This window comes from Buceros rhinoceros, unplaced genomic scaffold (genome assembly GCF_000710305.1).
Source record: "Buceros rhinoceros silvestris isolate BGI_N320 unplaced genomic scaffold, ASM71030v1 scaffold10898, whole genome shotgun sequence".
In the NCBI taxonomy this organism is placed as follows: domain Eukaryota; kingdom Metazoa; phylum Chordata; class Aves; order Bucerotiformes; family Bucerotidae; genus Buceros; species Buceros rhinoceros.
The window spans coordinates 20,524-34,525 of NW_010425098.1; the positions used below are offsets into that span (position 1 = coordinate 20,524).

The 14,002-nt window shown below is 44.9% G+C and overlaps 1 protein-coding gene across 1 annotated transcript in view; it reads right to left on the bottom strand.

The window, feature by feature from the left end:
* The window catches only part of ALK (anaplastic lymphoma receptor tyrosine kinase), a gene marked incomplete at its 5' end in the record, with an annotated part of 25,357 nt that extends 11,686 nt beyond the window's left edge, over positions 1–13,671 (bottom strand). The window contains 10 exons of the mRNA XM_010141020.1: positions 888–1,017; positions 1,916–1,980; positions 2,903–2,993; positions 5,483–5,669; positions 7,401–7,499; positions 8,700–8,858; positions 9,839–9,937; positions 11,419–11,601; positions 12,468–12,612; positions 13,540–13,671. Coding sequence (XP_010139322.1) covers positions 888–1,017; positions 1,916–1,980; positions 2,903–2,993; positions 5,483–5,669; positions 7,401–7,499; positions 8,700–8,858; positions 9,839–9,937; positions 11,419–11,601; positions 12,468–12,612; positions 13,540–13,671 — 1,290 coding nt within the window. The remainder of the gene's footprint in view (positions 1–887; positions 1,018–1,915; positions 1,981–2,902; positions 2,994–5,482; positions 5,670–7,400; positions 7,500–8,699; positions 8,859–9,838; positions 9,938–11,418; positions 11,602–12,467; positions 12,613–13,539) is intronic.
* Positions 13,672–14,002: the final 331 nt, after the last annotated feature.

Here is a 14,002-nt window from a genome sequence, read left to right on the forward strand (position 1 = left end):
TTCCTGCTGTTCAGGACTAACGTTCTTTGTGCTTCCTCACAAGATCCTGATCATTACTGAGCTGGCTTCTCTCTCTAATTTAACAAGCCAAAAAGATGCTTCCGTTGCAAAGTGATGGGTGCCCTTGCCCTATACCATCCTCTTTCACCTGCCGCTTCACAGATCTGTCACTGCCTGTCCTGGCAGTTTTGAACAAAGCTCCCCCCAGGGAGCACACCTTGCCTGCGCCATCCTGCTCTGTGCCGCTGACAGCAGAGCCCACGCTGCAAAACACGGGTTTCCCCACTCACCTACCACCAAGTTCAACGCGTTTGTATGAGCTGACAAGAACATGTCTAGGTGCTGCAGAAAACCAGCCTCTATTGATAAATGCTGCTTGCTCAGATTTCAAACATCTTGGCTTTCTGGGTGTTTAGCCTCTTTATCCAGGCAGGAACCACTTTATTGCAACCTATCCAAGACCGCGGTGCTCCTGAGCAACACAGACCATTTTATATGTCTGAAAACCAGTCTGCAAGGAGAAAATACAAAGTTGATCTGTTTCCAGATGCCTCAAGGAAGAATTTTATTTGTATCTGTTAGAGCCAATTTGTATCTTTCTTGTACTGACAAAATCCAGCATTTTGGCCCGTGTCAAAGAAATGTAGAGACAACGTATGAAGCTGGGTCCTGGTGATAACCTTCAACACCTGGGTGCCTTTCTCATCCAGGGACTCAGAGCAAGCTTTATTCTGATTCCTCTCCAGAAGTTGATTTCTAGCAACAAAAATTTTCTGACCCTCTAAAATGCTGGGAAATAGTAGCTGCATGGATCAGCTGTTTTATAGTTACGTATCCGCCTTGTGGCAGCAGCTTACTAAATAAAGTTCAGTTTCTGCGTTTCTTACCGGTCTGGGCCGCGTCTCTCTCAGGAACGATTTCAGGTCACCTCCAGCCATGAGCTCTAGCAGGATGAAACGGGGCAGTGCCTGCAAGCTCACCCCAATACAGCGCACAATATTCTGGTGGTTGAACTTGCTGTGGAGACAGGGAAACTAATTATAGAGCAACTTTGAGCCAAAAAGCACAACTGCAGAAAAGAATCAAAATGTTTTGCTGTGAGGAATGTTTTTCTTTTCTTTTTTTTTTCCCCCCCGAAAGTACCAAGTCTCAGAGGTAGTGTAACTAGATAAAGCTGAAGTGCTGCCCCTGCACTCTGTCTGCATAGGGCAGAGACAGAGGCGGGGAAGGAACAGAGGTGGCTTTTGGATGCTTTTCCGCTTCCCATATTCCACATCCTTTTTTGGGCTAGAGAAAGACATTTGGACCATAGTAGGCAGAGAATGTCTGATAAGAGGAAAGTCTGCTCCTAATTTCCCCATCCAAGGGGCAGAAGCTGGGCTAGGGCAGAGTTGTTCCAAATAACACAGTGACACAGGGATCTGCTTATGTGGGCGCCTTTCCTCAAGGTCTAGCCTCTAACACCTCCTTACTTCTCCAGACCTCAGTGGGAAACTAGGACTCAGGCACTGACATGTGACGTGACAGCGGCATTACCTCAGTGCCATCTATTAGTTTTGACTAGTTATTAGTGAACTCCTAAGGTTTGCTTTTGCCTCATGTTCTGATCTCTAAGAGAAATCAAAGGATCCTATTACCAATTCTGAAAACCAGGCCTAAAGATTTTCATTTTGGATTATGAAAACCAGTGTAGACCCTCTTGAAAATGTACTCCTTAATCATCCGGTGCCTATTCATTTGTAAGAAGAATAGAAAAGGATGATAGTGCCTATCCTCTTTGTAAAATACTGATAGCCATGGGCTAAAACTGCTGTTTAGATGTGTGGAATGGACATCACCTCTCGAAGCACTCGTTTTCTTTACAGTGCTAAACTTTCTAAGCCTACGCAAATGCTATCTTCTTACTCATACACACCTAATAATCAGAGCTTCCATGAGGAAGTCCAGCTCATCTTGCTCCGAACACACTTCTGGCAATGTCTGGAAAAGAAAGAACAGGTTGACAAGGAGAAGTTATTTAAATTTAGAGATGTAGAATACCTGGCACAATCAAATGCTAACATTGCCTGCCGCAATCCTTATATCTCTGAAAGAAACCTCACTCTAAGGTAATAGCTAGACCTTTATTAAACCAGACTGTGAAGCCTGTTGAATGGTAAAGATCAGAACACAGCACCACTGTCACTCTCCTCCCGGCAAAGGAAATAGCCCGGAGTGCACAGAGAACAGGGCCCAAAATATGCGACATCGCTGTATAGAGGACGAGGAATGAGACCGCAGTTCCTGAGCTCCCTGACACTTCAATACTCCTACCTCCCAGCAGGACTGTAACCAGCAGGACTGTAACCAGCAGGACTGTGCTGCTAAGTAACCTCCAGGAGAAAACAAGCTCGCTAGGCTGCTGAAGGCCTGAAGAACCCTAGCAGGGTCTCTTAGGATTCAGCTTTACATCCGATGCATATCCATCCTGTAACGGAGTGGTGAGACCCCTTGAAAGCCAGCCGTCTCCTACCTGCAGGCTCCTTGGTGTAAGTGCCAGCTGCTCTTGGGCTGGTGAAGACTTTTGGCCTCTGACTTAAAGGCTTTGGACAGATTACCACACCAGATGTAGCAGACGGAGGATGGATAGAGGATGGATTTATTTCTCATACCTGCAGCCCACTGCAGCTCTATGGGAAATCTTTGCCTATGTACAATTTACAGACCTTTTGTAACAGTCTCACAAGCCCTATGCTACGAGTCCTACCATCCCTGTGATGGATTAAAGTGTTGCAACAACCTCTCTAGCCGCATCCTTCAGCACTGTATTAACACTTCATTCATCCTCATTTTTATAATGCATTGGGACTCTCGGGTGAAAAGTGCATGAAACCATCATGATAACTCATACACTGTCACTTACTTTCACAGCCACCTGCAAGGGGGTGGGGTCGCTGGGGATCCCTGCCACCTGACCTTCATATACCTCACCAAAGGCTCCGTGGCCCAAACCCCTGGACAGACCAGAGAAGACAAGAAGGTTTTACTACAGAGAACACACATTACAGCACTGTGGTCACAGCTCACAGAACGGGCTCACAATTTTTATGTTAGTGAAACAGGGAGAACTGGATATTGACACAGATGATATCACTCCTCACACTCTGCAGGGGACCAGACTGGGATGTGATCTTTCTTGGACCTACAGAATATTTGACTGGTAGGGAGAGCAATCCTCCAAAGTGAACAGTCCTCAGTGAAATCAAGCTGCTGGCACTGCAGTGTGTAATGGATAGCATCTTCTAGGGCTTTAATGTCAGTGCTCTAGTGGTGGGCGCTTCAAAATAGGTCATTAAAGACAGGTCTTAAGTCTTGGTGCTCCTACACCCTAAACACATTAACAGTTCCCATGATGTTTATGCATCACCATTAAAGAAAACATTGAACAAGAAACAGGAAGCACAATGGTTCTCAAAGGACCTGAATTCTAAACCAAGTATCTCTTCCTGATTTATTTTGTAATTCTGGGTAAGTACCTAAGCCAGTAAATGGTGATGATAGTGCTTTGTAAAGCCCTCAGCTCTAGGAATTCGTGCTGAGAATAATTTCTGGCATTGATCACATTGTGAAACTTACGGTTTTATTTTGAATAAGGGTACAAGAAAACACAAAAGAAATTAATCACAAACAGACCCTGTCCTATGTCCTTGTGATGCAGATTTTGCATACCTGTCTATTCAGTCTTAATTTTTTTTTTTTTTATAGACTGTTAGGGGTTGGAAGAGACCTCTGGAGTTCACCTAGTCCAACTCCCTGCTAAAGCAGGTTCACCTAGAGCAGGTTGCACAGGGTCACGTCCAGGCAGGATGTGAGTCTCCAGAGGAGGAGACTCCACAACCTCTCTGGGCAGCTGTTCCAGTGCTCTGCCACCCTCAGAGAAGTTTCCCCTCACATTCAGATGGAACGTCCTGTGTTCCTGTTTGTGTCTGTTGCCTTTTGTCCTGTCACTGGGCACCACTGAAAAGAGCTGATGTGAAGTCAACTGGTACAACAATAGCTATACCACAAAGGTGGCATGTTGTAATGACATCGCAAACTCCAGCAGAGAATGAGGCTGCATCCCAGATCCTGAGTTCCTCCTAACAACGCATGGGCTGCACACTGGGCAGTAGCAGTTTGAGCCTCTAAGAGACATTCCTGCACCTGGGTCCGGGTAAAAGGCTCTCAATAAGGTTCTCTTCTACAACATGTACTTTCTTGCTAGAGCCAGGTCTGGACTGAAAGCTGCGCTGATTCTGTTCTCTGGTCTATCGGTGGACTGGTTTCACATGGGCTGTAGCCCTCCTGTCCATTCAAAGAGGTGCTGCTACACGCAGTCAGCTCAGTTGTTATGTAAGCTCTGTCTGTATTTTTGCCAGGGTAAAGACCTATCTAGGCAGTGAAACCACAGTAAGGACCTGTGTTGCCTGGAACTCAACCACTTCTTTTAATAACATTTTGTAGGTACCAGCTTGAGACACTCTTCTTGGCTATACCTGATCATCTTACTACAAACTGAAGTTATAAGCCAGATCTCTAGAGCCCATAACTCACCCTCTCCCCCAAAAGTCCACCTTCCCTGCCCTTATCAGTTCCCAGCTGTATCCTCTGCTCTCTGCAGCTTGCCCCACTTCAAAAATTCTTTCAGAGCCTGAGTGACAAAGGCAGCAGCAGCACAGAGTGCACTGGAAACTTCCAGATGCAGTCCAGCAAGACGTGCGGGTTAAGGGAGAACGACAGAAGAGACAGCAAAACACTGCAGGCTGCATAGACCGCTCTGAGCGCTGGCACCTACTATTCCAAGTCCTCCTGCTTCCACTTCTTGGCTTTTTGTGTGAAACTGCGTGGTACCAGGGTCATGTCAAATTTACAACTGGCATGCACTGTACCCTGCATAGAGCAAGGTGGGAAAGAACTCTGAATTTTCAAGCTTTTCTCAAGAAACTATTTTGAACTTTCCACAAGTTCTGGTCTAGCCATGACTATCCTGTTGGCTTCATATTCCTCTCTTTTTAATACTGTCTCTCAGTCTCAAACCCATTAATTTTCCTGCTATTTTCCTTAAGGATATCTCTACCGAAGATCCCATCAAAGACTTTAAAAGAGCCTCCTACAAGCCTTGGCCTTCCCAGCATTTAATCAGTTAATACTGAAATTGGAATGGAATTGGGCCATTCATTGTACAGGCTCCAAAAGATGTGTCTGAATTACTGGGCATGACTCTAGACTCCTCTCATAATCCCAGAAGATTAACAATGCACCTGTAAAAGGCCAAGGAGGCTGCCAAAGTCCTCACGAGCCTAACCGCTGCAGCTTTCTAACTTTCTTATGAGAAGGGGCACGAGTCTAAAAGTGCGTGAGAATTTGTATGTGCCTGCACAAAGACATGAGTTCACATGTGTGTAAGGGAGCCAGCACATATGAGGTACGGGGTGAAGCACAGGGAAGGCAAAGATGAATTTACCGGATGAGGGAGATGTTTTTTCGAGGCACCTCTTTGAGGTCACTAATGGAAGTGGTCTTTCCTGCAAAGCAGTAGTTGGGATTGTAGTCTGTCATGATAGTTGAGGTGCGCAGCTTGCTCAGCTTATATTCAGGGCTCTGCAGCTCCATCTGCATGGCTTGCAGCTCCTGGTGCTTCCGACGATATACTAAATATGGGGAACACAGTAAAGCAGAGACGCAGATTGGCTTTGAAAGAGGACAGCAGCTGTGCAGCACGTCTCACTGAAATTCCCTGTGTGGCCAAATGTCAGAGAACCAAACCAGACAGTGACACCATCATATTTCTGTACGTCACATAATTACAGATAGAAAATGGAATCTGAAGTTATCCAGGAACGTTTGATTTACACATCTTACAAAGAAGCAGGCTTGCTCATGAACTATTTGGAAGAAGTGAAATGAACTTCTCTTGCAGAGATCTCTGAGTTTTGATTGTTGTCCTATTTATTTTATCGGACCTTCCAAGTATAAGCCCAGCTCCAAATTTGAGGGAGTTGGGGGATAACCAACTTCCCTAAATCATGCAAAAGTGACTAAAATCTTGAATTAATTATTGTATCATATTGTTCAAAATAGATAGACTAAGCTGTACCTCAGAATAACACTGAGACTAGTTCATTTTGCAAAACCTCCTCTGTTCCTAAACAACAGAATTGGACTAAGTTTGAAATAAGTTTACGGTAGGGTTATTCCTTGAATCACTGCACTGATACTTCTGAAATGTCATGAGAAATCACACCTTGAAAGAAGACATCCTGTGGGCATTCCTTGAAACAGTAATTGATGCTGAAGTGTTTTTTTCAGAGCAAGATGCCAATCGTGAGCAGGTTAAGTCACTATTACCCTTACTATTGATTTCCGTGGGAGCTGGATTGAGCCCAAAGACTGTGACAGTAATAGCTACTGCTTCTTCTCCGGCAGATGTTGCTCAGGGGAAGAATTTAAGGGGTAAACATGCACTCACAAAGGCAGATGGATGTAATGACCTAGCCACAAGCCCTTCCTGTCCTCCATTTTCCTCCCCATTGATTTTGCTTTGATTTTTCAAATCGCTGCTCTTTCCTGAGATGGCAATGATGGGCTAGCTGGATGGAAAGAGGAATTACTCTTCCACTCCTTGAAAAGTAATTAGTAATTTTAAAGGGGCACTGCCAGGCCAGAAATCACACATGTAGGGCCATGTGTGTGCAACTGATAACTCCTGAAATTCTTAAAACTGAAACAGCTGCACAAATGTAATTTAATAGTTGCCATTTGCTGCTCTGGGTACATCCCTCCCCTCCCCCAGACTATATACAGTGTGGACAAAGAAAAGTGGCGGAGCTGTGGTTTGAATCCCTGGCTGCTTTTTATTGATTCAGATCTGTTCTGCTTGCAATCAAAGGCAGGTGAGCAACTGTTTAAAAGAAGAAAATGAAAGGGTGAGAAACACCTTGCAGAATCTCAAATAAAGATGCCTAGAATGCCCACATCCTCCTAAGTACCAGCTGGTAAAAGCGGAACCTCTGTGTGAATTTCAAGCTTAAATGTCACACACGAAGAGGCTACGCCTGTATATAAGCACGCAAAGAAGCTGGTTTTCAGCCTTAAGCACCAACAGCTCTCACAACACCCGCGGCAGCTGCATTCTGGCAGCTTTGCGCCACAACACGAGCAATAGCATTTCTTTCGAGATGCAGTTGGTAACTGAAACCCCCTGAAATTGGACATTGCGGTTAGAATCAACTACTGAAATCTCAAGTTAAGGCATGTGTGGGAAGGTGTCATTAAATAGAGCGGTGGCTAAAATCGTGAATCCTTTTGCCTCCCAGGGCCCAATTATCACTGGTTCAGATCCAGCCCTCATATGAAAATATCTGTGGCAGAGAAACACTCACCTATCATGATTCCTGAAAAAGCCAGAATTAAAGCAGCCACCAGCGCTGAAGTCACTACAGACAAGACCAAGGAGAGCGGGAGATGAACCACTGGCTCAGCTGTAAACAGAGGCAGGAGAAGAAGGAATTACATGTTTGAAATTATTTTCCAGCAGCAAAACTTCTTTGCAGACAGATTTTTCTGCTCTTCTTCCCATTTACTCATCTGCTGCTCCTATAGTGTAGGAGCAACCTCTGGCATGATCAGTTGTCAGATCTATGACCTCCAATACCTCATTGTTTCACTTTCCTCAATTAATATCAAGCCATTAAAACAGATGGTTTGCTATCAACAAATTAACACGTGAACTCTCTGGGTATGAAAACAAGACTGTAAAAAAACAGGGGCAGAAGGTTGGGGAGGTGGAAAGAACATTACATTGCCAGGGTTAAAGTGCTGCTATCAGTGCCAAACCCCAGCAAAAGCAGAAGGAGGACTGCAATATATCATCTCCTAAACGCATCTAAACCAGGCAGAAAAACCCGGTAACAGGAAGTGTAGTACAAAGTATTCCATAGCTGCACCTTCACGCGGGACCTCAAGGCATTCAGTGACCATCTACTAAGGTCTTCTTCACCCTGGCAAAATGACCGCGATTTTTACCCATTTTACGGATGGGAATGGTAAAAATACAGCACAATTTTCCCATGCCAGTGACAAAGCTGAGAGCAGCATCCCAAAATCCTGGAGTCCCTTGCTTTAACTGCTGGGCAAGAATATGAAGGAAACCTAGTAACGGAGCCGTAAGCACTTGGTTTTTCAAGAAACTCAAGTACAGGCACTGTCTAGTTTTCCTCAGAAATCTTTCATGCAGAGCTTCTTACAGATTCTGCACCTGGACCTTCTATGTCCAAATGCACTCACCTTCACTTTGTAAATTTTTTTGGTTCTTAAAGAGGACTGACCTGGAATTTAAGTTTAGCTGGAAAATTCCTTCAGTGAGTACACTTTCATGATTTCAGAGCAGAATGTGAGCATCAGCGTAACCAGGTGAAAAATCTGTCTCTCCTCAGTGCTGCCCAGTGTGCCAAGTAAAGCAAACCAGCAGTGCTGCTCTGTGCACCATTCTTCAGCACTGATGTGTCTATATCCTAGCAAAATAACTCTGCAGCATGGACCAGCAGGAAAGAAGGTAACATTCAACAGAAGTGACTTTAAAGAAAGACTAGACAACACTTTCAGGATGTCTTACAGTCTAAACTATAAATTTTTGCCGTGGGTTTTCTGTTTCACACTCCATCAGCCCACCCCATACACGCACTTACCTACGCAAGACACACCATCCTCAGCGAGCTCTGTGCCTGGCTCACAAAAGCAAATGACTTCTTGAGTCTCAAGATCAACACGGCACTCGTCCATCTCACAGTGACTGCAGTTAAGATGCAGCCTAATATCCACCTCTCCATGCCCTTCTGTCACTAGGGAGTGGATATAAGAAGCTGAGTTAACGACTATAAAGATTATTGATATCATTCCCTTGGGCACTGACAGAAACAGGGGATGTGACAGTCACAGTTGCCGGATGTGACAGTCACAGCTGCCAGCTGTGGCACGGCGGGCCACATCTAAGAAACCCATTTCTCCCCATCTTGCATAGCTCCTGTCCTTTTCTCATGTAGAAATTAACATCCAGCTACATCAGCCCCGCTGCAGGTGAGGTGCACTGGCTCCTCTGAGCAGACAGTCCTATCGAGTTAGCACCTGCCCTTTCAGGGATCTGTGGGGCTCATCCTTTGTTCCTGGTCTTTAATCCCTCTGAGATCAAACTCCACAATATTTGCAAAACTTTCTGGTTGAACATACCAGATCAGAGTGCATCCGTATTTGAAATACATCTTGCTGTTCTAAAGCAAAGATGATTTTTTTTTTAGCAAATAGATTTTTTTTTTTAATTTAATTTTATGAATACATTGGAAACACATTCAAGACACTGACTTCTGTTCAAATGCAGGCTGTCCTGGCAGTATTTATCACTGTCACACACTGCTGGGCAGCACTGCACTGTTTTCCCTAGAAACTCCCTGGTCCAACCTGAATACCTTCCTGAGGGATGCTCTAAGGAACATGTTTGTTCGTGAATAGTCAGGTGCTTTGTTTGTTTCTTTCCTAAATTATTTGAACTATGAGGTTCTGTTACCACTTTTCTTGGCCAAAATTATTCTATAGGCTGATACACCATATTGTTGGGAAGTGTTTTCTCATAGGCTTGATGTTCTCTCCACCCACTTTCTTCCTGCTGCTCCCGTTGATTCCCCCCTCGACGTCGTTATGTTGCCTTTCTGCCTCATGTTCGTGATGACACCCAGCTGCACACAAAGGGTTGTAAAGCATCTTACAGATGCAAACTATTTTTAACATGAAATAAACTCACTAGAAGACTTCTGACCAAGACGAATACCTTTAAGTGCTGGAGTGTATAAAGTACCAATTGGATTAATAAAGGACACACCATCCTCCCCATCCATCTCTGGGTCATTGTCCACTGCAGCATTGCCACCTACATCAAACCAGAAGTTACCTTAACAGACTGGGGCTCACTGGCACTAAAACACAGACAAGCATTGCAACATGTATGACTGCAGCATATTCAGGGAGGCATCCAAATGAGAAAAGAGAATACATAAATCATTTGACATATAGGAACAACTTGGCAAGTTGTGGCATGAAACACTGGTTTTTTATTTCTAGAACTTCAATTTATTAGAGGCTTGTGACAATCAATTTCTTAGCTCTATTTTAGGCAGATTATTGCAAACTAAGGTGAACTTCATCTTTAACCATTTGGATGCCGTGAAACATATAAGCCCTTCTTAAAATTACTGTATCCAAGAGACTGGAAAACACCAGTACTCAGCTCAGTACCCTTGCTCATCAAGGTATGTACTGTCAGCAGAGGGCACGGATGATCTGACATCCTTCCTCTGCTTTGGACCCTGAAATCAGGGTGCCTGCTGGACCACTGGGCACTGGTGGGCCCTGAAGGAATTTAGGAGTTGCTCATTTGGGCATACAGAACATATCAGGAGCAAAATACGGACAATACACTGAACATATTATAAGGACAGTATAGGCCATATATTTTGTACTACAAGCATGCAAAGATTCCCCCACCCCACCCAAAAATGGCTTTTCCTCTTTAACCATCTTAAGTGATATTAAAGCTATGTCACGTGAGGCATTCTGTTGGAAAAAGCAGCATTACACAGTAACGTTGGTATAAAACATGCACTTTATAGTTTAAACTCCTCTCTTCCTCTCAGGATTTCTAGTCTATCATACGCTTGACTTAAGCTGTGGAGGAGCAGGGGTTAAAAAGCCCACCACACTGCAGATGGCTAAAGAAACTATGCGGCCCAGAAGATTACGAGTTAGCAGAGGTCTTGAACCCGGCCCACACCCGTTACAATCAACATAATGCCATCTGACAGCTGTCCCGAGACCCACAGCACGTGAAATTAGCTCCTTGTTGACTGAAGTCAACACCAGCATCAGACTTAAGAGGGGTCCTGGCTGCCAGCCTGAGCCTCTGTCCTGAGACACCACCTGTGCAGGACCAAGGCCCATCCGCAGCAGGGCAGGGTGGAAGGAGCTGTGTCCTTCCCCTGGCATCAAGCCTGGCTGCCAGTCTCCAGGACCCAAGTCCTCAAAACACAGGTGCTGGCGATGGGAGCACATAGCCTGTGGCTCCTTCTTCTTCAGCACTATAACCCCAAAATGGAAGGCTCAAGAATCACAGCAGGATCTTGATGGCATATTTTGCAGAGTGCAAAGCCAGGATTACAGCTGAAGGACTGACATCTGGCTATTTGCTCAAAGACTAAATGCCATACGTTCATCTAGTGCTAAAAAGGCAACACACAGGCATACTAGTACATCACAGTCAAATATGCTAGCTACAGGAGGAGTATCTATCAGCATTTGGCTGATCATTAGCACTAAAGGAGGGGAAGGGACACCTTGAACATGAAGCCACTTTACCTATATATCCTCCGCCTCCTCCACCTGAGGAGCACCCCCCTCCACCCCCTCCGAAACCCCCTCTTGTCTCCCACCCCCACTTCTTCATGGCCTGGGGGCAGGATCTTCCTCCAGTAGCACCTTCCAGCAAGGATTTTCCTGACCACAGGAAGGAAGTGTTATCATTCCAGCCACCTCCACCACCTGCAGTTAAGAGAAGAGAAGAGAAAATGCACAGGTAGGGGTTATTTTTGTGTAAACACGTAGGGATCTGCAGAACAAGCACTCCTTCAAAGCACCTCAGCTGAAAGTAAGAATCTCATGCCCTAGTCAGAAGAGGGGATGTGCTTGCTACATAGCGCTACAGTGACCTTTCTGTAGGGTTTTGACCATGCTAATCATCTGCACATCTTTTCAGCTACCATACGAGGACACATATTTTCTATGCAAAATGTAAAAAGACATCCCTGCCTACCCTCCAACCACTTGTTTCTGGCTTACAGAGCTTTTCCCCTTCTCTTTGTAAAAAATACTTTGGAAAAAACCTTGTGTCCATTCTGAAGTGGAGCAAAAGGAATTTAGTGGAAGGGATGTGAGCATGTGTCCCAGCCCCACTCTAAATACAACGTACTCACCCGTGAGTCACTTTCAGCTCTGATGGTTGTTCAGTCCAAGGTCTCTCCACAGAGACTTCTAGCCAGGGTGCAATTATGCTCTTTCTGCATAAGCCAGGGAAACTGTGAGTGTGTCCACACTGCACGAAACAGTGCGGGGAGCAGGATGGCCACACCAGCACTGCAAACTCCACAGCAAAAACCAAACCACTTTTCTTATGAGAGGTATTGCATTATTTTGGGAGAACATTGCCATTGCTGCGGCTATACCATCTCCGATATCCACATTTGGGCCAAGCATCCTGTACTGTGGGTACATCCTATATGCATCTGTTACAATTCCATGTTCCCTCTGAACTGTGTTTTCACGAGTTTTGCCTCACCTCCTTGCGAGGAGGACTCTGGGAGTACCTCATTTTCACAAAGGTTTTCTTAAAAGGAATAAGCTTTCCTTACCTGCAGCTCCTGAATTTCCATTCAACCCTGGAATAGAGGAATCATTCTCCAGCCTTTCTGGCTGAAATGTGTCTGTTTTGGCCCTGTAGGCCCTGCCACCACCTCCTGCTGCAATTATCAAGGGGACTGGTTCTCCATTCTCCATCTTAACAAATTCAGAAATAAAGGCAGTGTTCAAACAAAGTCAGACATGCAAATGGCAGTTCAACCACGTGCTAGTTGCTGCATGTTGCGCTAAGCAGGCATCTAGGACTGCTCAGCACCACAAATTGCCATTATTTATGTGCCCACATCCAAAAGATTGACGAATAGCACTAGTCCTAGAAAGTTCTGCAACAGAGAACAGTGGCATGAGCAGCTCTATGAACTGTACCTACAGTGGTGATGGCTCTTAGAAAGCTTGTAACGTTACTGTGTGATGACCTTCGTCAAACAGAACAGCTAAGGAGCGCTGCTCTGTATAGTGCAATATAGTGTCTCCACCGGTAAAGGGCTGCAGCACTGGAAACTGAGCATGCAGACTTGTGCAGAACTATGTAGAAGCTGAGTGATCTAAAGATACCGATATCACCTGAAACCAGCGTTTGGAACGAGTACTGTCTCAGCTAGCACATGACAGAAAAGACCAGAGCTGCCAAAAGAAGGCATACAGGCTCTCCTCAACCCTTCTTGTCATTGCACCACACAAGCCAGATGAGTAGCTGAAGTCTCATGTTCTACAATGACAGATTGAACAAAATCCTGTGGAATAAAGGCCCTTTGCTGTAGGACTACGTATGCTTCTGCATCTCATTTTGCATTTAAAAAATCCAATTCAAAGTGTTACGTTTGCAAAGGAAATTCCGAGCCACTGAAGCAAGTGTGGCCACACTGCATAGCAGTTCTAAGAAGCACGAAGGGCCAGCTCAGCTCACTACAGCTATCAACGGGAAATGAAGGATACCCGGAGATCACTTTTTGGACCCTTCTCCAGAGGCGTATCAAGGGTTCTCGGGTATGTCAGGCTGCAATACTAGAGGCAAATGTCAGGATGTGTTCATGCTGAATGCACGTGCAGACCATGTTTCCATACCTTAAATATGTAAGTTGCGCCTCCCCCGCCTCCACCTCCTCCTGCCCATTCACTGACACTTCTGTTCACACGTATCTCTTCTTCAATCACGTTGTTCTCCCCAATGCAGACTTTCTGTATAACATCGTTGGTCTGCAAACAGAAGAGCAGGTCTGAATTCTGGTAAGAAATCGCCATGTCCTTGTACACACACAGGCCTTGAGGACCTTTGACTTGCCCAAACCAACACATTGTCCTCCAGTGAAACTACATAAGCAGAAGCAACGGAATGCTCTTCTAGAAGAATCTTTCTTTTTGCTTCAACCTTCATCAAAAGAATTTGTTGCCATTTTAATTGTATTATTTTGAAGCAAGCTCACTGCTGAAATCTATTACCATGTAAAACAGTCCCATAAACTTCTAACATAGGAGATGTAGCAGAATTTACTGTTAATATGCCTTTTATTTATTTAAATATTTGTTT